The sequence below is a fragment of the Cibotium barometz genome, chromosome 1, assembly GCF_041138505.1.
Source record: "Cibotium barometz isolate CiBa-2024 chromosome 1, ASM4113850v1, whole genome shotgun sequence".
In the NCBI taxonomy this organism is placed as follows: domain Eukaryota; kingdom Viridiplantae; phylum Streptophyta; class Polypodiopsida; order Cyatheales; family Cibotiaceae; genus Cibotium; species Cibotium barometz.
In genome coordinates, this window is record NC_141046.1 from 68,458,838 (window position 1) to 68,485,595 (window position 26,758).

The 26,758-nt window shown below is 46.4% G+C and overlaps 1 protein-coding gene across 1 annotated transcript in view; it reads right to left on the minus strand.

The window, feature by feature from the left end:
• LOC147642378 (myosin-11-like) overlaps nt 1-26,758 on the minus strand; it is a 142,561-nt gene continuing 115,803 nt past the window's right edge. The window contains 19 exon segments of the mRNA XM_086805732.1: nt 1-682; nt 823-905; nt 1,019-1,099; nt 1,202-1,258; nt 1,350-1,406; nt 1,504-1,603; nt 1,698-1,768; nt 1,861-2,001; nt 7,983-8,183; nt 8,286-8,438; nt 8,812-8,982; nt 9,074-9,148; nt 9,224-9,289; nt 9,432-9,497; nt 9,658-9,778; nt 10,141-10,280; nt 10,838-11,059; nt 23,792-23,890; nt 24,086-24,205. Of these exon segments, the coding sequence (XP_086661858.1) occupies nt 562-682; nt 823-905; nt 1,019-1,099; nt 1,202-1,258; nt 1,350-1,406; nt 1,504-1,603; nt 1,698-1,768; nt 1,861-2,001; nt 7,983-8,183; nt 8,286-8,438; nt 8,812-8,982; nt 9,074-9,148; nt 9,224-9,289; nt 9,432-9,497; nt 9,658-9,778; nt 10,141-10,280; nt 10,838-11,059; nt 23,792-23,890; nt 24,086-24,205 (2,145 nt within the window). The 3' untranslated portion in view covers nt 1-561.

Here is a 26,758-nt window from a genome sequence, read left to right on the forward strand (position 1 = left end):
TTGCCCACAAAAGTTTTGCATTGTAAAGGCAATCCTTCTAAACTTTCTTACAAGAGTCAAGTGCAGCATTGTAAAAGCAATCCTTCTAAACCTTTTTATAAGAGTCAAGTGCAGCAGTAAAATTTACAGAACGTTTGTTGCCGACAACACTTGAATGTTCCATAAGCCTCTTCGATGGAAACGCTTCCCACCTGTTTCTCAAGAGTCAAGTGTAGCAATAAAATTTACAAGGTATGTGTTATGGATAAAACTTAAATGCTCCATGAGCCTCTTTGAATTGCAGATAGTTCTCCTTGCTCTTGATGCACAGCTGCCTGGCTTTAAGAAGCCAAACGGACCATAGATACACTTCTTAGGATATGGTGTCGTTATGGTCTCATCCATTAGGTGTCTTCATAAATGTGCATTTCCCGCATGTCTATGACCATGGCTGTTGGAATGCACAATCCCATCCCATTATACTTGCTTAAAAATCCAGATTGATCTCGATCAAGCATGTTGTCTGACTAAATTGACCCCGTGAGAGAAATAGCGAAGTGTGGGAATCCGGATCTCTATTCACTAGGACACTGGCTGTAAAAACTGAAAACCTGAGTTCTCCCTTAGCAAAGGCGGAGGCTCAATTTCTGCCAGATCTATGTCAGGCATGGATCTCAAAATATCTTCAACAGAAAACGGAATGCTGCAATAATATAATGCAAAATCAGCCATCAAACATCAGTTTCAAAGCAAAAAACAGATTCCATTCAGTTAGATTTTGTACCATACAAAGGGAATCAGAAAAAAGTCAAATATCAGATTTTTAGAAGTCTGACAGATTACCTAGAGTCATCATCCAGCAAAAATGAGCTGCCCAAGGGACTCTTTGATTCTTCTGTCATTAGCTTTCTCATGCAGGAAATAACCTACACATGATTCAAAGAGGTTCTTAAAAGCATTCCCATAACAGTCCTACCATCCGGAGCCTTGATTTATTGCAGGCACAAAGATTAACAGTCCAATCTTGTTTTGTTTGTACCTCGGGAGACACACTGTGGGTCCCATATTTGTCATCCCAATACATTGTGCTGATGCGATACAGTTGCTGCACACTCAGGCCCTGCACGCATGATTATAGCTAGTCAGATGTTTGAAGGTATTTCAGTTCCAAGAGCTTTTAGATGGATCTTAAACAGCTTCAGTACCAATCCCGAAATCCTACCGGACATAGGTCATGCCTTATTTCATCAAAAGTTTTTTTGGTCTTCTGGTGTATGACCTGCATTCAAGAATAAAGAGTTACGTATGCAATGCATTTGATATATACTAGAAGACAAAGAGAGAGAGAGAGAGAGAGAGCGCATTCAAACCAGGAATCCAACTGCCTGCCTTATAAACCTAAGTTCCTCCCAGGAACTTCCAGCATACTGTGAATAAAAAACAAATTAGAGTGTTGCAGGGACTGAAGTTTAGTAGGAAGAGAATGATTCTTAGTCTAATATTGAAAGAGCTGTATATACACACATTTTGGGAAGCTTCACAAATCCAACGTTCCAGTTCACCAAGGCCAGCTTTAACATATTCACCATTACTGAATGAGCAACACTCTCGTCTCAATAACAAGCTGTCACAAGAAGTGAAAGTAAGACTCATTTTTTAAAACAAACTGTCATGTCACAAGAAGGACGGAAAGAAGGTGCCCATGGTGCATCAACAACCTGTTGAAAAGCTGAACGTTGATGAAAGAGAATATCTGTGTGAAGATTTTGCAAACCAAGAAAGGAGGAACCTACATGAGAGACCAAAATTGTTGATTTCAGCAAGTGGCCAAAACAACAGAATCAAAGAGGAACCCACCATGAAGCCTGGAAAAGTACTTACATGGTTGTCGCGCAGTTTGCTAAGAAGCAAATTAAGGCTATTTATGATGCCATGCCAATGACTGCTCACTGAATTCTGTGCCAATGATGAGACTGTGTAAGGGGACAGAGATTGCCCTTTCACCCGAGAAGCCCTTGGCGCCTTCACAAATAGCAGATCAAACATGATCATTGACGCTAAAATATGACAATGTTCATAGCACTCAGATATTCTTTTGTAGTAGTAGTACTACTACTAGTATATACTAGGTTGATATGGTAGATGAGTAATCTATCCAATGCTATAGATGGTGGGGATGGTGTTGTGCGCGTATGTGCGCTCGTGCATGGGAGAAATATTTCACATTTTCAGGACAAGACCGACTAGTTTAGAAACTACTAACTACTCATAAACTGAGTAATAATCGATTGTCTAACTGGCAAAAAACTGGCAAAAGCATCCTTCCCAGTGTAGCCACCACCGGTACCCACGGTCACATGCCATGGTCACACGGTGTCCAGGGTTCCACTTGATCTAGGCTGCATCCAGAGTTCCACTTGGTCCAGCCTGACATATCCAGCAGGTGGGTTACCACTTGCATCAACTGGATGCACTTGGTCACTTCGTCACAAGTGTAGACAACGGTCTTCCGAAGTACATCATCAGTAAGGTCATGCGCTGGACCACTAAGTCTGGACACTCTAAGCACGTGCAGGTGAGCCTCATTATGGAACACCAATAAATCCCGGAAAAATACAATACTGGAGTGTGGGGGCAAGGGGCCATTTTATGTGACCCCTGGCTGCTGGTCAGCCAGCCCAGAGTCAGTTGACAGCAGCCCACGACCAGCATATGCCTAGTCGGCCAACAAACAGCAGTCGGGCAGCACAAAAAATACAGTTGTGCATCACCTGATCAGTCGGGCAGCACCTGCGGGCAGCCGACAGCCCATACACAGCTCCAAATAAATGGGAAAAAATACGGAGAGTGAAGAAAAATGGGAAGACACAAAATACGGGCGGGCACACCCACAACAGAGGCCCTGACATAGTGTACAGACAGGAGATGCCTGCTAACACCCCCTCTTAGCTCCTGGATGTGGAACCAACCCCAGTGAGCTGGAGTGCTGCCGGAGCATAGCCTGAGGTAGAGACTTCGTGAAGAGGTCCGCTGCATTGTCCTCCGTTGAACAATAAAGAAGCAAGATGTCACTAGCCAAGATCTTCTCACGAGCAAAGTGATATTGTATCTCTATGTGCTTCGTCCGGGCATGAAAGACCGGGTTCCAAGCAATAGCGATACAACTTTGGTTATCGCACTGGATGACCGTGGTCTCCTTCTGTGGAAACCCAATCTTGCCAAGCAACCTCCGCAGCCACAACCTCGCAAGTAGCACCACAAGCAGCCCGGTACCCTGCCTCTGAATAGTTGGCTGCCTCTAGGTTGGGATAAATCCTGTCCGTAGAAAGAAGGAATCAATCTTTTGATTCCAAGCCCTGGGAGCCTGCTTAAGACCATACAAGGCCTTCTGTAACCTATAAACCATCCCCTTTGATCCTGGAACCTCAAAGCCTGGAGGCTGCTCAACATACACCTCCTCCTACATGTCACCATTGAGGAATGCAGATTTAACATCCATTTGAAATACGGGCCACCGCTGAGAAGAAGCAAGGGCAAGAACGGTCCGAATTGTGGTCATCCTCGCTGTCGGTGCAAAGGTATCCTCATAGTCGATGCCAAGGTATCCTCATAGTCGATGCCAGGCCGTTGAGCATAATCCTTGGCCACAAGTCTGGCTTTGTCTTTGTCCACCGACCCATCAAACGTATACTTGGTCTTAAAGACCCACTTGACACCAATGACAGACCGTTTCGACGGCCTCGGAACCAACTCCCAAGTGTTATTCTTCTCAATGGCATCCAGTTCCACCTGCATGGCTTTCCTCCAAGTATCCTGTGCAAGTGCTTCCTTGACAGAAGTGGGCTCTTTGTCCCGAATGATACGAGACATCAAAGCATAGTTTACCTGTAAAAGCTCCGCTGAATGACTTGTATCACGAACTCTATGCGATCTTCGAGGTCTGTCCTCTGTGGTCCATTCGGAGGGAAGCTCCGTAACACGTGACTCCCAAAGGGTGTCTACCAACCACCTGGGTACTCAACAGAACGCAGAGCCTCCTGCTCTGCTGCGGGGGCTCATCTCCAGCCGCGGACTCAACCTCCTCAACTGACTAAGGCTGTCTAGTTGGAACAATCGAATGGGAATCATCATCAGAATCATCTGGATCTCCAAGAAGTGGCGGCTCATCAACAGTGGAAACCAGAACATGCTCATCAAAAACCACATCCCTGCTGAACGACAACCTCGTTCCACTTTGGATCATACAACCTGTATCCCTTGGAAAGAGAGTTATATCCCACAAAGACAAGCTTTTGGGACTTAGAGTCAAGCTTCCCCCTTTGCTTCTTTGGAATGTGAACATATGCATCGCTCCCAAACACACGGAAATGGGAGACATCAGGCATATTTTTGCCAAAATATGCCTCAAAGGGAGTCATGTTCGGTACTGAAGTCGTCGGAGAATGGTTGAGGATATGGACAGCCGTAGCCACAGCCTCTCCCCAAAGTGGACGAGGAAGATCACGATGCTCCAGCATTGTCCTCGCCATCTCCACCACCGTCCTGTTCTTACGCTCAACTACTCCATTCTCTGACGGCGAACCTATATCGGCCAGCTCCCGCTTGATGCCATGTTCTACACAAAACCGCACGAATGCATTGAAAGAAAATTCTCCTCCTTTGTCAGTCCTAAGAGTCTTTATCTGCAAGCCAGACTCTTTCTCCACCAACACATGCCACTCCTTGAACCGAGCACAAGACGTGCTTCCCTAACCTGCCAACAACTCTGACTGGACGAATTTGGGGGCCCTCAATAAGGTCCTGCACGTCACATCTCTCCAACTGCCATCCATCCTGTATAGAAAAAAAGACTGGTACATCACCCTCCCTAGGCAAGGGGAGACCCATAACCTAAAGAGGAACACCTGTCCCAGAAAAAACCCCAAACCAAGAATGATGACGGTCTTCCAAGAAAGATCCAGTAATCCAGTGGTTGGGAATGGTTGCATCAATCTGTGCAATCCTCCGACTAGAGCCTCTCAAATGCTGCGTGAGATCCAATCTCTGTACCTCGGTGAGGCTCTGGAACCTCTTCCAAGCCAACATTGTAGGGCAAAGGGTCTCCCATCCAGCCCAAAGAATATGCATAGCTGCCCCAAGAGGCCTACCATGCACATCTATATCAAATCATTCCACAGAATGGGCTACCGGATAACTTCCTCCGATGAACACGGGGGGATGTGTACCAAAAAACTCCTCACGCAGTCCCAGGCTCGTAGGAGGGACCTAACCAGGGGGGATGAAGGGGAGCGGTGAACTGCATCCGAAAAAATAAAGCGTGAGCTGAGAGTCCAGTCACCTCCGCGAACAGGGACACACTTTGTGATTTGCTGCATGAGAAAGTCCTTCCACGGCTCTGTGCCTAGAAGAAAGCCCCTAACAACCAGCTTACACAGCAAAGCCTTACATTGCACCTCAGGGTCAATGATATTCAATCCCCCTTCCTACTTAGGCCTGATAATGGTTTCCCAAGCAACTCTAGCCCTGGTGTGTGCATTTCCATCAAGCCCTGACCAAAGAAAGTTCCGAATAAGGCGACAAAGCTGGCCAATGCAGCCCTTATGAAAAATCCAGCACGAAGCGATAAACCAAGTTGTGGCTAGCTAAACTTGGTTAACCACCAAAGCTCTAGAGGCCAAGTCGAGCTTCCTCCTACTCCAGTGATGAAGTTTGCTTTTATGCTTAAGAGCACTGGCGCAAACTGTTGTGCAGGGGAGATGTCAACACCCACCTAACAACCAAGGTATCTGGCAGAGCATCCTCTCTCAATCCAAGTAAAACCAACATCTCTACCCCAGTCTGCAAGAGGGACCCTAGTGAGTGGGAGTGGAAGGATGCTTGTAACCCTTTGAAAAGCATGCCTTTTTTCAATTATACGGTGCGGAACGCCAGACATCTTATCTTGGGACACATTCAAAGTGTCCCTACTCTTAGACCCCATTGGGAGTCTTACGGCATTTCGATTGACATTCAGAGGGTATTTTGGTAGATATTGTGGCATTCTTATAGGAAGCCACAGATTTCCTCCTTTATCTGGGTTTCCCTTCATGGTGGTCTGGCCACCAATCTGTGGAGGTCTGTTACTGGTGCTTGCCCAAGAGTTTCGGAGTCAGTTTACCATTGTTTATGGGAATGCAGGGAAGCACAGAGGGTTTGGTCTGCGACGATTGAACACCTCTTTGGTAGGATTAAGAGGGATGCTATCATTTCTTTTGGTTCTATCATTTGGTTGACACAGTTTGGGCCTCAGCTGAGATTCGAGGAGACTGACCAAGCTTGGCAATTATGGCTAGGCAAGGAGTTGCTCGGCAGTGTTGTCTTTAGGATTTGCCACTTTCACACTTTGTCCCTCCGGCACAGAGGTTAGACAGTTCTTGGGAGATTATTGCTAGCATCTCAGCCTGGAATATCTGGAAGGCTAGATGCACTGAGGCCATTGAGGGTACTCTCGTTCTTGTTTCTCAGTGTCTTTGCAGGATTTGGAGTGATATTATTCACACCATTATGGCTACCTAGGCCAGAATCCAGGGATCTTCGACGAGGGCTGCGGAGAGGAAGCGCGGCCAATTTATGAGAGAGTGGGACATTGGTATCTTTTTCACATCCTCTCATTCGGGACCCTATTGGCAGCACAGGGTTCCTAATTGGTTGAGATCTCCACCTTGCTTGGTGTGGAATCTCCATTTTGTAAAAAAATTTCATACTTAATAGACGTCTGCTTTCTGGGAAAAAAAAAAAACAGATTCCATCATTACCTTCCATATGCTGTAGTTGTTCCCGTCCAACTATCGGTCCACCGGGAACATGGGGAGTGTCGGGATCTTCACGTGCTTCTCAGCCATCTCAAGCAAATCTGCCATCTCAAGGGTTCACAAGGTCTTGTGAAGGGACGGTGGGTGGGAAAAAAGAAGAAGAAGAGGTTGCAAATAGAATGCAAGGTGGCTGTCCAACGGTGATGGCCGCCTTCTACCCGATCTCCAAGTCTCGTACCATGTCAGAATGCACAGCCGAAATGAAGACAACTGCTGTAGAGAGCAATACACAGATGAAAGAGAGAGAGAAGCTTGTGTAACTCTACTATATACACCAATAAATCCAGGAAAAATACAATACTCAAGTGTGGGGGCAAGGGGCCATTTTATATGGCCCCTAGGTGCTGGTCGGCCAGCTCAGAGTCAGCCGACAGCAGCCCACGACTAGCATATGCCCAGTCGGCCAGCAAACAGCAGTCGGCCAGCACAAAAAATACAGTCGTGCATCACCTGATGAGTCGGGCAGCACAGACAAAGTCAGCCAGCACCTGGGGGCAGCCAACAGCCCATACACAGCTCCAAATAAATGGGAAAAATACGGAGAGTGAGGAAAAATGGGAAGACACCAAATACGGGCGGGCACACCCACAATAGAGGCCCTGACATAGTGTACAAACAGGAGATGACTGCTAACATTCTCTTGTGTCGGTGTAACCCCTTTTAACACCTGCACACCCAAGTTTGCTACACCAAGGATGTGACAAAAGCAGCCCTCTTGAGTTCACTAAACTTAGATCTTCCCTGTTATCTATTTGAGATGACCATGAGTGTAGATACTATCAAACCTAGTTGTCAAAATGTCCCAATAGAATGGAAATGGAAAAACTGAAATGAAAACAGATCCAAATGCCATGCCATCATGGCATGTCCTGGGAGGCGAACGGCTTAGCAGGATCCTGGGAAAAACATGAGAGCATTGTTGGGATCTTGCCAATGCCAAGCTTTGGCAACCTTGCTATTAAACCAAATGGTGTGTTAAGATGTGTCTGCCTATGAAAAGGAAGGCAGAGTCAACTACAATACATCTTTTACTTACAAACACAAAAACCGGCCTAAAATTACTAATGCCGATCCATTTGATAGGCTGAACAAAATCAAAAGAGAAGAACCAAAATAGTAGTCTGCAATTATGTCTGCATTGATGTGCTGTACCTGAATACATGCTGTCAGCAAAGGCGAGATCTCCTTCTTCAGATTGTCTCTTAGCATTCCATAAAGCTTCTCAACAAAAGCAGTCAACTGTTGTTTGAAAAGCAATGCTGGATACTTTGCTTCAACCTGGCTCAAAATATCCAAACCACCTAGGCCACGATTGACAGATACACCTACTAAACGTGATGGTGATCGGAAGCTCTGTGTCAAAATAAAGAACAAAACATTAGAGGTGTTTTCCATTACCACAAATTCTTCCCTTTCTAGCAAAGCATCGACTAGCTTTCAAACCACGTTCCTTACTTGAGTCATTCTACCCAATAAACTGACTACTGGAGTGTGCCGCTGTTGTGGAGTACTAGGAGCTCCACTAGGCTTCAAGTTGCGTTGCAGTAGGTAAAGAAGGGTTGATGTGTTGGACAACCAGTATGCTAAAGTGTCATTGCTTTCTTGAACCTAAAAAAAGACATGACAAATTTTTCAACTGCATACAAAGCAGGACATCAACGGAAATGTAGAAGCTACTCGATTACAATAATGCTTGCAAAGTACAAAATTGATGTGTATACTGTGCATGCACATGCTGTGTGCGCCTATGAAGAGAGCATTCATATTTCTTAGACCATAGAACTAATTACTACAAGAAGAATTTTGAGTCTCTAACAACTAAATTTGGATCTTTTACCTCTACAAGTGCTTCAACGGTCTTATACTGTGCATGCACATGCTGTGTGCGCCTATGAAGAGAGCATTCACATTTCTTAGACCATAGAACTAATTACTACAAGAAGAATTTTGAGTCTCTAACAACTAAATTTGGATCTTTTACCTCTACAAGTGCTTCAACGGTCTGAGCCACACGGTCAAAAAGGTTTGTCCTTTCAGACTCAAATGCATGCCAATGAAGCAAACATTTATAAATAATACATGCAGCAACCGGCTTGCCATGGCTAAACCCTACATCTTGCATGACCCAATCCATAAGTGTGTCTTGAGTTTCCTGCACTTCAGCATCAAGCAAATATCAGTTCATGGCCCATTCGAGCATCATATGTTCAAACATGTACAATTAGCAAGCCCATCAACTGTACCTGCTGTCTGTCTATAAGCAATCGGTGTCGTCTTTGCTCAGACTGATGAACAGCATGAGAAAACATGGGAGAATCCTACAGAGAAAAAAGGTTAACAGGTTCTCATCGAACATGGCCAGATTAAATGCATGGATAAAGAATTGGACCAACCTGCACAGGGCTTGCAAGCCAGTTTTTATTATCTCCATTTGTGGTACAATATTTTTCAGGAGTTTTCTGCAGATATTTTTTTGCACAACACAGGTTATTAGTATATCAAGCATAGGAAGTTTTGGAGCTGGAAATTGCCAAGTTCCCCTCAACAAATGAAATTTCATATATCAAGGAGCAGCAGCAGCATAGACTTCTGGTTCCTTACCTTGAGGAGTGGCTGCTCATCTTCAGCAATGGTCTCAGAGTCATAACTGAGGTAGCTACTTGTTCTCTGGAATTTTTCAACCATACATGACAGACACAAGCTTGTCAGCTAAGATTTTCCAACAAGCATAACAAAAAATCAAGGGAATTGCATATGTTTTCTGTAACAGCCCTACCAGCGTCTCAAATCTTCCACTTCATGCCACACAGCCTAGAAAGACAACTACCTGTTGAAAAGCAGGCATTTGCATCGCACGACCTTTACGTCCACTTGTTGGAGAAAATGCAAAAGCTTGCTTACGAAGAGCTTGATTTTCTGACTCCAAATATGACATCTTCTCTTCCAGCCTGCATATCAGGTTCAAAAACATCAATTAAGGACTTCATAAACCACCATTTTTTATTTTTTCAGTCCATTCTCATGCAAAAGATACTTTGCCAAAACCTTTTCAATACTTGAAGAAGCATCTAATTACTGCCTTGTGAATGTAGCTAAAAACACATGCACATTGCAATGGCTAAAAGGTTAAACTAATGGTGTACCACCTCTTCTGATTGCCAGAATTTAGAGAGCGAATCATACATGTGGACAGCATACTTACTATGTCATGTAAGAAATTCTAACAGAAGTTGTGCAAAATGCTCTTCTGATGCATCAAGAAATGCTGACAACATAGAAAAAAATGCTTGATAAGTGATCTGATCCCAACCTTTGCAACACTTCCTGCACTTTATCCATTCTTGACTCAGCTTCCTTGCTTTTGTGAAGCCTTTCCTCACTCTCTTTTCTGGCTTTTAGCAATTCTTTTTCGGCTTCTAGAGCTTTATTTTCATGAATATCAAGAAGTATCTGTAGAAAAACCTACTGTCAAGCATTTCCAGAATGAAAAGAATAGTGCTATAAGAGAGATTACTGCATGAAAGTGCCTATTTTATTCAAGTTCATGCTACAGAAAGAAAGAAAGAAAGAAACATGTACGTCTTCAAAAGATCCCGAGGGTCTGTGAGACCAAAAAGGTAGTACAATGTATCCATGAAAGAAAAAAAGACGGGTAGCAGATAACATATAGCAATATGGGCACTACTCTCTGGGCCAATGGTGAGCCTCTACCTCCGAAACTGCCCACAAATATTGCAATCTCATCAATGTATAGACCGAAGAGTGTAGGTTAGAGTGGGCAGCCCTGCTTAACCCCAATAGTGCTACATATATCTCCCGAGAGTCCACTGGGTGCACATACTCGGCCAAATACTACTGCTTCATATAGTGCCATCACAACCCATATCATCTCATGTGAGAACTGCAGGCGTGTCCTGACCTCCGCTATGATAGCCCATAAAGTAAAGATGGTCCAACGTGGAGAAGAGAGAGAGAGAGAGAGAGAGAGAGCGAGAGAGAGATCTTACCCTCAAATGTCCATTCTCTTTTGCAAGCTTGTAGCTTTTAGCTTCACTGGCTTCAAGCAAAGGCCGTACTTTTATCAAGTTGGCCATTTGGATGGAGAGAATTTTGTTTGTCTCTCGTTCTTTTAGAACGAGCACGCCCATTGTCTCCATTTGTTGTCGCATCTCAAGCAGTGCAGCCTGTAGCCTTGTCAACTCTAGTCCTTTCAACTCTTCCACATCAGCCTGCAGCCAAGATGGAAGAACTCAAACACTTAATTATTTGAAGATGATCCTATTAATGATGTCTGCCTGACTCAAAAAGGGAAAAAATGAAGTGGTTGGAATAGCAAATTATGTGTCAACCTGAATGCATACAACTCATGCACACTCTGCTTCACAGATTTGTCCAAAACTTGCCAATTTATACTCAACCAGTGACGTGAAGCTCACCTAGAAGTAGCAATGGGACTACCATTCGCCTTTCCTTGAACAGTTCATTTATAAATGGAGAACTTGTAATATGTTATCATGTGTCTGGAGGAACCACTTGAAGTCGCATCAATGTTGTCTCATGAAGTTCTTTTTTGCCAAGTTTTTTGGATTCTTTTTGAGGCGACACAACCCACAGCCCCTCCACCCCCCGCTGCCTCCAAACCTCCGCTTGTTTGGGTTTATAGACAGGTTGACATACACACACTCACTCCTGATCCACCTGATGATCATGTGAGATCCCATTATAGTGGGACAACTGCAGATGTTGATGCATCACCTTTGCACAACAAGATGTATTACATAGGGATTTATTGCACGAGGATGTAATGCATGGTGATGTACAACAGAGTGTGTAGGCAGATGAGTCAGATGTACACGCCTTGCAGCACCTTGGTGATGATGTCCATGTTGACAATGATGTTTTATGCTCCTCGATTGCCATCACACCTGAGAACTTTCCGCCCCTTATTGCTGAGCTTTAGTACTCCCTTGAGAACAGAGTGTAGTATAGCTGCCATGCCCAAGAGTCATTTTGAGCTCAGATGGGAGGCAGATGCAATAAACACTTCTTTCCTACTCATGGCCCATGTCATAGCAAAGAAAGTGTCAGACAGTTGCAGGATATTCAGGGCACACTTCACTCGGATCCTTCTATAGTGAGGTGGATTGCCTTTGACTCTTATTGTTGGCCTCTTAATGCTGAGTTCCATACCCCCAGAGGGATAGAGCACTGTAGCAGGGTTGATTGCTAGGAAAACTAAAGTGGTGGTTCTCCTCTGGACAGTATGTCCAAAGTCCTCAATACTCACAGCACAGTGCACACATGAATAGACAGATTAGAATCCAAGCAGTGTAGCAGGGTTGGTTGCCCGGCACACTAAAGTGGTGGTTCTCCTTTGGGCAGTATGTCCAGAGTCTTCAATACTCAAGGCACATTGCACACATGAATAGTCAGATTAAAATACGAGCATAGCACGATGCCAAGAATGACAAGAATACTGTAAACAACACTTGCATTACTCCAAGACACTGTTACATGCTCTTCAAACTGTACCATGCACACCCAGAAGTGGTCATAGTGAGAAGGATGACACATAGGCGGTGATGACAAGTGACTACAGCACTCAATGAATAGACTCGACGAACAGGACCAGATGATAAAGGCTGTAGGATATCCTCAAGGACGAGCTGAGGGCCATTTAAATGATTCTTGCAAGCCATGGTGAAGTCGATGGAGTTGGTGGCATCTCCTATCTGTAGTAGATGCCATCGGAGTAATAGGGCTTCTATGTAATCTCTGGTAGATGCCCGTCGGAGTGACATTGCAGTGCCTTCATGCGGGTGCATGCACCTCTCGTGTATCCGTTGGTGGTGCTTCCATTTCTGGATGGTCCATTGACTCTTTGGGATGGTCCAGTGTGGTGGTCCAAGTTTGGGGTGATCCACTATGACACCCTGGGATGGTCTGGCCGGAACAATCCAATGTGGGCATCCTTAGCGGCTACATGTCGCCGCTCATTGTCCTCGGTGAGGAAGATAGAAAAAAAACACTGAAGTGATAAATTGTAACAGAAGAAAAAGATGCACTCTACCGTCAATACAATACATCATGAAGTATGATAGGCACAATGATAGAAACAGTGACATCATGAAAGATGGTATATACAATGATAATAAAAAAACTAAAGGTCCTCTTGATGCTAGGGGAAAGCTCTCAGTGCTTGTTGATGTTGTGCTTGGTACCCTAGTGGATGAAGAGTTTTGGTAACTAGTGAGAAGCGACTAGAGAGGGCGGAGAGACTAGCGAAGGGCATCCAGGTCCACCGCTTGGGCTTGTAAAGAGAAGAACTTCCTTGTTTGCTGTGCCACTTGGTCACATAACTCAAGCACTTCCTCTGTGCTGTGGGAAGATGATGTGCGTAGGTGAGTGAGCTCTGATTCTACTCCTTGTGTGAGCTTCGATTCTACTTCCTGTGTAGGCGCTGCCCTAGTGTGGATACCTGAGTCTGAAGACCTCGAATGGTGTCCTCTGCCTATCAAGTGCGATCCCTCTGGCGACAACAATCATGGGAGAGCTCAAATATGTAGTCAGTGAGGTAGGTGGAGCAGATTCGAAGATCAGCAAAGAGGTTATCCAAACCCTCGACTATACCCCCTCTGCCAAAGCTGTTGGGGTCTAAGAACATCGTCCAGCTGCTCCACCATTACTGCAGTCTCATAGAATGGCTCATACACTTGCACGTCTGGTTGACCACTTCAGATTCGGACTGGCTTGATACCATTGTGCCTCCTTTAGCACAGTCCGACCAGCCACAACATGCATATAAGAGAGATCACCATCACCACGCCTTGAAAGCTATATTGAACATGACTATGCGCGAATGACCGTGTAAGCTTCCCGAACCCTGCCTGCGCCTCTTCGCCTCTGTCCCAGTGTCCCCCCAGCCTTCCTCCACCTTCCATCTGTCCTCCTCCACTGTTCGCCCCTGCCTCTGCCCGCCATCATTCCTCCACCTCATCTCTCTGCAGAGCGCTCATTTCCTCCGCCTCTCAGCCTTCCTCGCTGGTCGCCCCTGCCTCTTCCTCCCCTCATTCCTCCGCCTCATCCCTCTGCGCAGCTCTTCCCTTGGCCTGTGTGTTCAGCTCCCCTCCCCTTGCTTCCCGTTTCCACCCTCCCTTCCTTTCCTTTGCCTCCTTGCCTGCCTCTTCCCCTTGGTTCGGATTGCTCCTCATCCGGGTTCAAGTCGGCCTTCTTCTTTGATTAGCCTCATGGCTAATCATTCTCCATCGGCCGGGCGAACCATTGTTTTTTCCAAGCCGAGCTCGCGGTCCTCTTCGCTGAAATCAAGAAAGACTCCAAAACGACCCTCATTACCTGAATCTTTGAATCTCAGCCTTCCCGTCTCCACACTCAGGATTGGGTCCTGGCGGCTCTGCCTTCCGACCTCGCTCCACACTTTCGAGATGTCAAGTTGCTTGGAAGTTTCTTTCAAGTGGATTTTGATTCCAAGGACGCACCCTCAGAGGTTTTCAAGGGAAGCCCTTGGCCATTGGGCCCGAGGAAGGTTTTTTTCCTTCCCTACTCCAACTATTTTGACCCTGTTGAGGAAGACCGGAACCGTTTCCCGATTACTCTCAGATTCCCAGGTCTTCCTCGCACATGTTGGCCTATGCTAGAGGCCATCGGGTCCGCCTTTGGGCTGGTTCTTCAAGTGCCCCCCCTCCACGCTTTGCGGACATCTTCTGCCCGGGTGGTCACTGCCTCGGCGGATGCTATCCCCAGGGTCGTGGTTCTTGCCCATGACTGTGAGCTCTTTGAGGACTATGTTTTGCTTCCGGGCCCTAGAGGTCTTTTGAAGCAACGTATGGAGATTGCAGGTAAACCTAATCAGTGCCGGGTTTGTCACCACAACAGGATAACTTTGCTCGAGATTGCCCTTGGGCTCAGGGTCACAGGAGGCCTCACAAGTGTGCTTCTCAGGCGCCACCTGCCTTGGATACTTCCCGTCCTACAGTCCACCAGGTGTGGCGAGCTGTCTCTCACGCCCGCCCCCCTGGTGCGATTGATGGGAAGACCTCCTTGGATCTTGTACTTCAGATAGATGATGTTTCTAGGTAGAGGGATGTATCAGCTCATGCTTCTTTGCAAGGAGATGATATATCAGATCAGGATGATTTTGTTGAGTCCTCTCTACTTGGAGGAGGCGATATGCAGGATGTTCAATGCAGTGGGGATCATGTATTGCAGGATTTTCAGCATGATGCCATTGCCCTTGATGCCTCGCAGGGCGCACACGTTTCTCGTACATATGCAGGTACTCTGCAGGGCCTCGGACAAGGGCATGTCAGTGGACTTTGCCCTGTGAATTATCCCGTCCTCCAGCATTACGAGAGGCGTCCTCAGGCTGCCCATCGTCTTCTTAGATCGGGGGTCAAACCCTCTTCTCTTCCATGAGAATCGTCTCATTAAATGTTTAGGGCCTTGGAAGGCTTTCCACCCGTGGTAGGAAGCACCTTCTGAAGGACCAGCTTCACCCTGCTGTTACAGGAACGTCTATGGATATAGTTTTGTTGCAGGAACACAAATTGGATATAGTTTTGTTGCAGGAACACAAATTGGATAGATCTTAGTGTGGCAAAATTGGTAAGATGCTTTCAGGCCACACCTTCTGGTCCTCGGCTGTTGGGACTAGAGGGGGTGTTTGCATTTCAGTGGCAGCATTTGTTATGCCTCATGTTATTGGGCACGGTGTTATCATCCCTGCTAGAGCGCAGTGGATCTTGATCATGCATGAGGGTCAGAAATTGGGAATCTTGAATATCTATGCACCTAACGTGAGAGGTGAAAGGGTGGCCTTTTGGGACACCATTACAAATGTCATTCCCCAGGTTGATCATTGGATAGTGGGAGGAGACTTCAATATGGTTGAGCAACCTTCTGACAAGAAGGGTGGACGCGAAGGGAGTTTACACCCTTTGGAGCGAGCCTCATGGGAGAGGTTCACGCTCTCTTTCTTTGGCAGGGATTGCTGGACTAAGGATGACTTCCAGAGAAGGCCAAACTCCTCTTTCTCTTGGCATAACCGCAGGAGCGGGAATGAGAGCATCTTTGCACGTCTGGACAGATTTTATGTGGATGATTGGTCCCTGGACAGAGGAGGCACCATTGCTATTATGCCTGGCACAACCAAATCCGATCATTGGCCTGTTGTTTTGTGTCTCAGGGAGCCTGTGGCTCACCCGGCCTCTCCCCGTGTCCGTATCCCCGACTCTCTTTATCTAGATGCTGACATCTCCCTTGAGATCAAAAGAGATGGAGATCTTGTGATGGTCTTGATCCTCGTCATAATATTGCGCTAGCTCTTAAGAGGACCAGCCATCATTATCATAGCGCTGCCTTGTCCAAGAAGAAGGAGGCTCTGAACAAGGAGAGAGCTATTAGGCATAGGATTGCTGCTCTTCAGAGGGAACATGGGATTACAGACCTCTTGACCCCAGTAAGAGCAGAGCTGCAGTTGGCCCCATGGATAGGAGGGGTGAGTTCGCGTTTTATGCAAACGAGGATTTGTGGACTCAGATGGGTGGCAGATGCAACAAAGAGTTTTTTTCAGCACAAAGGCCTTCCCACAGCAAGGATTCTGTAAAGTATTTGCAGGATTCACAGGGTGAGGTTCAGATTGAGCCTGATAAGCTAAGCGGTATTGCTTCATATTTTTATCGGTCTTTGTTGACTGCAGAGGTGCCCTCTCCTCCGAGAGATGTGGCACGGCAGAAAGTTTGGGAGTGCATGCCCAGGCTCATTACAGATGCTATGTGTTCTTCCCTGGATGCCCCTTTCTCTAAGGATGAATTCCTTCACGCACTACATGCTCTTTCCAGTGGTTCATGCCCAGGGGATGATGGTCTTCCTCCCGCCTTCTTTATTCTTTTTTGGGATTATATTGGAGATGCTATCACTGTTGCCCTCTAGGAAATGTGGCTGTCGGGTATGATGCCGCCATACCCCATGGAGGGGCTGATGCACCTTATCGTCAAGAGTGGGGACAAGACTTACATCAAACTACGGAGGCCTATCACTCTCCTTGGATCTGCATATAAGATCTTAGCTAAAGCCTTGAGTATAAGGTTGCAGCCGATTCTCCAAAGGACTATCCATGATACACAGAATGGGTTCCTCCAAGGAAGGAGTATATTTGATAACTCATTGTAGCTGAGGCTATGAGTAGGTTTCTTCGGGCTGCCCCTGGTGTTGTGGGTCTCGGGCTGCCTTTATGCACGGAGGAAGAGTTTTTGGACTTTGAGTTAGCAGATGATACGGCATTGTTCCTTGAGGCTTCACATGCTTGTTTATGTGCTTTCCGGACAGCCTTGGAGGCCTTTTGTTTGGAAGCAGGAGCTACTATCAATTGGCATAAATCAGTTGGTTTTTGGATCAGTGATTCTCCTCTTGCAGATTGGGGTATAGATGTTGGTTTTACTTGGATTGAGAGAGGATGCTCTGCCAGATACCTTGGTTGTCAGGTGGGCGTTGACATCTCCCCTGCACAACAGTTTGCTCCAGTGCTCTTAAGCATTAAAAGCAAACTTCATCACTGGAGTAGGAGGAAGCTCGACTTGGCCTCTAGAGCTTTGGTGGTTAACCAAGTTTTGCTAGCCACAACTTGGTTTATTGCTTCGTGCTAGATATTTCATAAGGGCTGCATTTGCCAGCTTCGTCGCCTTATTCGGAACTTTCTTTGGTTAGGGCTTGATGGAAATGCACACACCAGGGCGAGAGTTGCTTGGGAAACCATTATTAGGCCTAAGTAGGAAGGGGGATTGAATATCATTAACCCCGAGGTGCAATGTAAGGCTTTGCACTGTAAGCTTGTTGTTAGGGGCTTTCTTCCAGGCACTGAGCCGTGGTAGGACTTTCTTATGCAGCAGATCACGCAGTGTGTCCTTGTTCGCGGAGGTGACTGGATTCTCAGGTCACGCTTTATTTTTTCAGATGCAGTTCACCGCTCCCCTTCGTCCCCCCTAGTTAGGTCTCTCCTACAGGCCTGGGACTGCCTGAGGAGTTTTTTGGTACACACATCCTTCCGCATCCAACGGAGGAAGCTAACAGGTAGCCCATTCTGTGGAATGATTTGATCTAAGATGTGCATGGTAGGTCTCTTGGGGCAGCTTGCATATTCTCTAGGCTGGCTGTGAGACCATATCCCCCACAGTGCTGGCTTGGAAGAGGCTTCAAAGCCTTACCGAGGTGCAGAGATTGGATTTCACGCAACATTTGAGAGGCTCTAGCCGGAGGATTGCACAGATTGATAAAGCCATTCCCAACCACTGGATTACTGGATCTTTTTTTGAAGGTCGTCATCATTATCGGTTTGGAGTTTTCTCTGGGATAGGTGTTCCTCTTCAGGTTATGTGTATCTCCTTGCCTAGGGAGGATGATGTACTGGTCTTTTTTTCTGTACAGGATGGATGGCAGCTGGAGAGATGTGATGTGCAGGACCTTATTGAGGGCCCCCAGATTCCTCCAGTCAGAGTTGTTGGCAGGTTAGGGAAGCACGTCTTTGTTGACCCCCCCCCCCCCCCCCAAAGGATGATCACAGAGTGTTAGCCTTTGGTTGTTTGGTGGCTGCCCTATCAGACATTTGCATTGGGACCCCGGTGAGTGGGAGTGGAAGGATGCTTGTAACCCTTTGAAAAGCATGCCTTTTTTCAGTTATACGGTGCGGAATGCCAAACATCTTATCTTGGGACACATTCAGAGTGTCCCTACTCTTAGACCCCATTGGGAGTCTTACGGCATTTCAGTTGAAATTCAGAGGGTATTTTGGCGGAGATTGTGGCATTCTTATAGGAAGCCACAGATTTCCTCCTTTATGTGGGTTTCCTTTCATGGTGGTCTGGCCACCAATCAGTGGAGGTCTGTTACTGGTGCTTGCCCAGCATGCCCTAGATGTGCAGCAGTTTCGGAGTCAGTTTACCATTGTTTATGGGAATGCAGGGCAGCAGAGAGGGTTTGGTCTGCGATTGCACACCACTTTGGTAGGATTAAGAGAGATGCTATCATTTCTTTTGGTTCTATCATTTGGTTGACACAGTCTGGGCCTCAGCTGAGGTTCGAGGGGACTGACAGGAGCTTGGCCATTATGGTTAGGCAAGGAGTTGCTCGGTAGTGTTGTCTTCAGGATTTGCCACTTTCACACTTTGTCCCTCCAGCACAGAGGTTAGACAGTTCTTGGTAGATTATTGCTAGCATCTCAGCCTGGAATATCTGGAAGGCTAGATGCACTGAGGCCATTGAGGGTACTCCTGTTCTTGTTTCTCTGCTTTCCTTGCAGGATTTGGAGTGATATTATTCACACCATTACGGCTACCTAGGCTAGAATCTAGGGAACTTCGAGGGCTGCGGAGAGGAAGCACGCCCAGTTTATAAGAGAGTGGAACATTGGTATCTTTTTCACATCCTCTCATTCGGGACCCTAGTGGCAGCACAAGGCTCCTGGTTGGTTGAGATCTCCACCTTGCTTGGTGTGAAATCTCCATTTTGTAAAAATTTTCATACTTAATAGAAGTCTCCTTTCTAGAAAAAAAACAAAAAAAAACCTCGACTATGCGGCACGCTCGACGAGGATGAGGCAATGAGTAGGAGTGTCAGGAGGGGATTTGGATGACAACCTACTATCCGCATGTAGAGGCGGGGAAGTGGTGTGAGTGCTGTGGCAGGGTGGTGAGACGAGGTGTGGAACCTGTTGGCGAAGAAAGAGACGAGGTGGAGAGGGTGGAGATTGCTATAGGCGAGGATAGTAAGCGTCCGGATGATGCGATGCCGCCAATAGTGGAAGACGTCGTGATTGCAAGGGTGGCGGGAGGGTTGGGGTGGTATCGAGATCATGCGGGGATATCCTTTTGTACCCGAGATTGGATGCGGTTTTCATAGATTTTATCACTGGTTTATCTAAAATAACTCAAGCGAATCATTTGGTTTGGGTAGTGGTTGACAGATTGACCAAGATGGTCAATTTTTCACCTACTAAAAAGTAGGTGAAAACTCCTGAGTTAGCTATTGAACATCTCTACCAGCTATATGGCTTGTCCGCAGATATAGTTTTGGATAGGGATAGAAAATTCAATAGTCACTTTTGAGGGAAGTCTTCAAAAAGTTGGACACTACTTTGAGTATGAGTACAACTGATTATCCGTAGTCTGATGGTCAGACCGAGAGAGTCAACCAAGTGTTAGAGAACCATAGTCACCACGGAACGAGAACGCTTTGGGGAACGGACGACTACTTGGTAAAAAAAAGTGAAGCTCGAACAAAAGGGAATGGGAACGGGAACGCCACATCATCATATAGATGTTCTTGCTAGCGTGCCTGATGCATGTGATATGCTTGGAAATAAAGCATTATAAGGACAACAAATCAAATCATTTCATTACAGACCATGATAATGCATTGATGTATTTTACATAATACATGGTTTACTTACAATCCTTACATGTTTCTCGAGAACATTTGGAACGGGAATGGGAACGACCATCACTATGGAACGCGTTCCCCCATTCCAAAGGCCTGGGAATGGCATTCCATGTGACTATGTAGAGGACATGCGTCGAGCATATGTCATTAAAAATCAATCCAATTAGGAGGAGTACCTGCAACTTGCTTGTGCACATCAACTGCGCTTGCTTGTGCACATCATGGGGAGGCGAGTATGTAAGATGCCATGGGGGAGGTGAGTATGAGGAAGGCATGGGGGGGTGGGAGGGCGGCGAGCATGAAGAGTTTTCCAGCGGGTGTGAGAAGCTTGCCAAAAAGATGGAAAGGTTGGGTCAGTTTGCTGATGCCAGGTCACCATAATATCGTGGCCAAAATTGAATAGGTCGCCAGCACCTAGCAAGTATGAAAAACAAGAAGCAAGAAAAAAGATGCTAACTACATGAGCTGGCTGCTTTTAACATGTGGGTGTTGTTAGTTGTTGAGCATGCTATTGCTGAGCTGTGGTGGCCACTGATATAGGGAGGCGAAGTGGAACCTTAGCCCCTAGCTCGAGGGTGGTTCGCAATCGCAACCCCTTCTATTTGGTTTGTACCATAGTAACATAAAAACCCGTTTTGCCCTCTCGAAACGGCACGAAACGTTTCTGCAACGAAACGTTTCGAAACAAAACAAAACGTGCCCATCAAAACGGTGTTTCGCCCAAATGTAAAGTGAGGTCAGAAAAACGGGCGGGAGGTTTTTTTTTTGCAAATGCGATTTTTGCGGTCGTTTCCATCTTTGTTTGCTGCCCATTTGCCACTTCACGCATCCGACACTTCTTCTCGGCCGCAACCTATTGCTCCACCTCTTCTCCTCGTCCACTCCTCCTTTTCGCTCCTTCACTTCTTCTCCTCCACGCCTCCTCTTCCTCTTTCTCTCTCCTCCTCCTCGGTCCACCCCTCCTCTTCCCTCCTCTTTCTCTCCTTTTCTTGTTTTCCAACTTTCTCTCCTTTTCTTCTCACCTCCTTCCCTTTTCTTCTCACCTCCCTCTTCCCTTCCAACTTGCTTCTTTCCTCCTCTCTTTCTCTCCTTTTCTTGCCCAAATTTTGAAAATACCAAAAAACCTTACTCCCAAAATCATGAATTTCATACCCACTAGTCCCAAAAAATGCATCTTCATCTTTCTCTTGGCTATGTTATAAATTTGGTATGTGTATATAAGAAGCGTCATTTCAAAACCTTTGCGTTTCGTCCAAAACAAACGAAACAAAACGAAACGAAACCTTCGAAACGACGAAACAGCGAAACGTTTCATGTTACTATGGTTTGTACTAATCTTGTTTTGGCCTGTGTGGTGGCAACACAGCTCTCAACGGCTCTTAAGCAAAGACACTGCAGCGAGCAGTTTCCCTTTACGTGTGAGAAAAACCCTACAGGCAGGGGGGCAGCTTCATCATCTAGCGTATTCTACCTATTCCACCTGATTGCTCATACATGCCAGACCTCCCCTTACATGTCAGTTTTTGATGGCCAAGCAAGCTTGATGTCTATCCATGGCCTTAGGCTGTGTTGCCTGAGAGGTGCGTTTGCACCATCTCCTATGACCCCTAGCCCTAGGGCAATCCCTGGCAAAGTGCCCCTGTTAGTGACAGACCCAGCACTGGTCAGGTCCACCTGTAACCTCCATATGTTGCTTCAACGGACCGTTAGGTCGCAAAAGCAACACGAAGTCCTCAATAAGCTCACTGTCGCGAGCAAGAACCATAGCCCTAGAGATAGGGTCTTCTGAGGCAGTGACCACCTAGGCAGCAGAGGTTGGCACACGGTAGGGATAGAGGGCACCTATAGTACCAGCCCAAAAGCTGACCCAATGGCCCCCAGCATCGGCAAGTACGCCTGTGGAAGACTTTGGGAATCTCAGCTATTTCATTAGGGTCAAAATAGCTGGTGTAAGGAAGGAAAAACAGCTTCCTCAGGCCCAATGGGACTGGGCTGCCTTTCAGCACCTCTAAGGCTGCTTCCTCAACATCTAAGTCCTCTTGGAACAAACCTCTCCCAACTAACCTCACATCTTTTTGAAGTGGAGGGTGAAGTCAGAGGGAAACGCTGCAAGTACCCAATCACCGGCCTGGAGATGGGACGGATGAGATCCGAAGATTTTGGCAATGAGGGTCATCTTGGTGTCTTTTTCCATCTCAGCAAAGACGGTCGCAAGCTCAGCTTCTGTAAAATCAATGGTTTGCCCGGCCAGGAGAGGATGATTAACCATGATGCTAATCTGCGGGAAAAAGGCCGACGTGAACCCTGATGGAAAGTGTTCCGTACTGAAGACTTCGGGGGAGGAGGGATAGAAGCAGGTGAGGCAAGAAGGAAAGTGCCGGCAGCGGGGCAAGCAGAAGAAGAGGATGGGCTGCAGAAGAGGGGTGCCCCCAGCGCAAGTGGAAAGGGCAATGCAACCAGCAGAGGGAGGGCAGCAGACACGTAGGTATAGGGCAGAAGCAGGGCACAGATGGCAGCGACAGAGAAGAGGGGCAGGCAGAGAAGGCGCAAGTGCTAGAGGAAGCGAAAGCGTGCAGCAGATCAGGTACAGGGAGAGCTAGTGATGGGTACTTGGCACTTTCTCACAACCTTTCTTAGGGCAATTCAATCTAACATAGCCATTAAATCTCTGAATTTACTTAATTTCCCTCTATTCTCAATTAAGAAGAAAAACCTGATTCTTCAGTGCATGGAGCTACATCAAATGCATAGAATAGAATTAAAATTTACCATCTCAACTAGAGTGGAACCCTTGACACCAGCTCTATCAATGAAATCTGCTAGCTTATATATATAGAGCCCAAAAAGGATAAGGATAGAGGAGAATGAACAGCCTTGCTTCACCCCAATCGTGCTCCGCACTAGCCGTGACATCCTTGTTCTGTGGGTATACAACCAATGACGTGCTCATATGATTGTGCTAGAGAGAGAGAGAGAAATGAAATGATATATTAATGTCTCTAAGAGGCCATAATGGCCTACGAGAGAGAGAGAGAGTTTTATTAACGTCTATTATAGACCAAAGGATCTATGAGATCAAAAGTGTTGCAATACATCCATAAAGTAATCGTGCCATGGAATCAAGACAAAATGTGAAAAAACTTCCATCAAACTGACGGTTAAGCAGTTTGTCACCCAAAAGAGAGATTTGATGCGGGCACATTATGCAAGAAAAACTATGAGCCGCCACTGAGGTGAAAGCTCAAGTGGTGAAGGTGTTTGCCTAGGACCAAGAGGTCATGGGTTCAAAATCCCCCTTGGTGCTTCCTCTTGCGGCATCACCTACATAATTAAACACCTACGGGTGGTGGAAAATCAGTAACTACAGGAGGATCTTGGGCCTAAGGCCAGTCGGGAAAAAAAGAAAAGAGAAAAGCTAGGAGCCCAAAAAAAATCCTTAATTACATTTCCAACTGGAAGTACAACTACTCAGGCACATTATCCAAGAAAAATTATAGGCCACAATAAATTACCCTTAACCGCTTTTCCAACTGTAAACGCCACGTAAGCTCTTCACAACGTTTCTCCAGCTTGGACTTCGCTTCTTGTAAAATTCCTGTTTCTCTCGCAGCCTAAACAGATTAACAATGGTGAAAAACAGCAGATCATAAAAGATGTGTTACGATATATTTACTTTAATGACAGTGATTATCATGCCAGAAGCTGGTCTCATTAATGAGGAATGTATTTGCCTGCCACCAGCACCCCACACACCCACACATGCACCCATACACAAATCTGCATCAAACCATTCTAGCAAGACTCACCACTCTCAGCTTTCTTAGCTCCCTTCTGGCAGATTTGACACGCCAAGCACATTGAATGGAAACAGCTGCCCTTTTCAGACGTCTAAACTGTGTAGAGAATAACCAACTCCTCCATCGTGCCTGAATAACCAACACAAAGGATAACATACACAAATTGGTAACATGCATGAGAACAACAATGTGGTCGTCTAGGTCCAACATAAAATCCTACTACATTAAATCCTTAAAAATTGATTCCACAAAGAATATGAACATAAAATGACAAAAGAAGTAGAAAACATTTTTTTTTCACGAAAGAGACTTCTATTAAGTATGAAAAAACATACAACAATCACGGCTATAAGCCGGAATAGAATAGAATCACCCCAATATGTAAGGTGATTTCAACCACCGAGGAGCATCATGATGCCATGAGAGACATGTGGGACTAGAGGAAAAGAAAATGCCATGGTCCCACTCCCACATAAATACAACGCGCACCAGCGCGGAACGAGAGGACCCCTGAATATGAGCCCAAGTAGCCATGAGAGTATGGATGATATCACCCCATATAGTACTAATGCACTGAGACCCAAAACTCTGGACACCCTCAATAGCCTCCGTACATCTAGCTCTCCAAATCTGCCATGCTATAATACTAGCAACAATCTCCCAACCGGTGTCAATCCTCTGTTTGGGGGGGTGTATAATCAGAGTGAGGGACATCCTACAATAAACCATGCTAGGCAATACCTCTACGAATGAAAATAGCAGCGTTTGTACCACTGCCCTCGTAGAAAAGCTGCGGTGCGGCCACTCAATCTGCCCATAAGTTGCGCTATAGAACCCCAAATATGTTGTGCAGTACTGCATCCCCATAAACAATGTTGTATAGTCTCAGAATGTGCCGCACATCTCGGGTAGGTAGGTGCTACACCGAAAACCGATCTCCACTAATTGGTGGGGAGACCACCATGTAAAAATAACTAAAAGAAATGAGAGATCTGGCTCCTTCTGTATGAATGCCAAATCCTATGCCAATATTTGTGCTGTATCACTCGAGAGATATCATAGCTCTCCCAATGAGGCCTAAGAGTAGGGATCATATGCATCTGTCGAGTGAGGACAAGCCTGGCATTCCGGACTGTGAAACTGAAAAAGGAAAGACTTTTCAATGGATCGAAGGCGTCGATCCACTCCCACTCTCCTGGATTCCATTGAGGATATTAGATAGGACTGCCACCATATAGCCACAAACACCAAGAGCCCTGAGTCACTATCTGAGGAGAAGGATCAATGAACCAATGCTTCCCCGAACGACCAAAAATCCTCACTAGACTAAGCCTAGTATCTGGGATGATCCCCTCCATGCTACGTCTCCTCAATCTCCCTCCAAGCATGATAGAATCAATGATGCACCTGGCCTAGGAAAGCAATGACCTGCAGAGGTATGCCTATCCTCGAAAAGACTCCCAACCAACTCGGGTGATAGTCTCCATGAAAGGTCCTAGAGAGCCACTCCTGCGGAATAGCTGCATCAATCTGATCAATACGTATGCAAGAGCCCCTAAGATGCTGAATGGATGCAGCTCTCCAATCCACCGGAGGACTCTTAAAGGTCTTCCAAGCAAGACTTGTGTATGCACATCTCTTCCATCCTGACCACTCCATGTAACGAGATGCACCAAGTGGCCGACCGGCCTCATCCGTGATGAACTCGTTCCACATAATAGGTTGTCGGTCAACCTCATCCAAAGACCGACAGAAATATCAACCCCAATTGGCATCCCAAATATCTAACAGTGCATCCTCTACTGATCCAGGTAAACCCAAGCTTTGCACCCCAAGCAACTCTCGGTGAGTCACTAATCCAAAAGCCAACAGATTTGTGCTAATTAATGAGCGCCCCTGCTGCCAAACAAAACTCTTCCAGTGCTACCCGGAAGTAGAAAACATTTGTAGACTACATATAGTAAAAATCAATCCAAAGTTTCAATTAATACAAGAATTCATCAAGGTTTGTTTTGGTGTCCGAATTGACATTTATGGTTGTGGATGTGAAGTCACCAAATGTCATCATTCATAGCCTCCTTGGCTGCATGCCTATCACTCAAATAAGCACCACATGGGACAATCTAAGCATCACCATACCATGCAGAAGTGTACTGAGGAGGTTGAGCGATCCCCGTTGCTGACCTGTGCCCCCCCTTAGCCTTGCATGCCCTGCATCACATTCTCAGCGTGTCAGCCCTGACCCCCCTCCTTCACTGTCTTCACCCCTTGCTCGACTGGCTTTGCCTCCTCATTTCCCTCTTTCACTGCTCGAGTTCCTCCCACCCTTTTCGCCCATGCTCCTGGCCAGCCGGCTTGATCTGCCCCCACCCTCCTTCTGCCCTTCCTCTTCTTCTGCCTGTGTTTCCTGTCTCTGGCCCTCCTACGCCCTCCCTCCCCCTGATCCGCCTCCTCCCTATTTCCCTCTCCTCTATCTCCGCCTTGCTCACACCCACCACACCCACCCTTTCTTTTGTTTTCCATTTTCTCACCAAGTCACGCTCACTTGTGCTTATACCTCAATGACAGCTGGTAGCACATCAACCCTCCCCCCCTGGAGGTGGCCGATGATCTGACATCGTGACTTTGGCTTTGGAAGAGCTGCCCGTTGACGCGCCTCCAGTGGGGACCCTAGATAGTGCT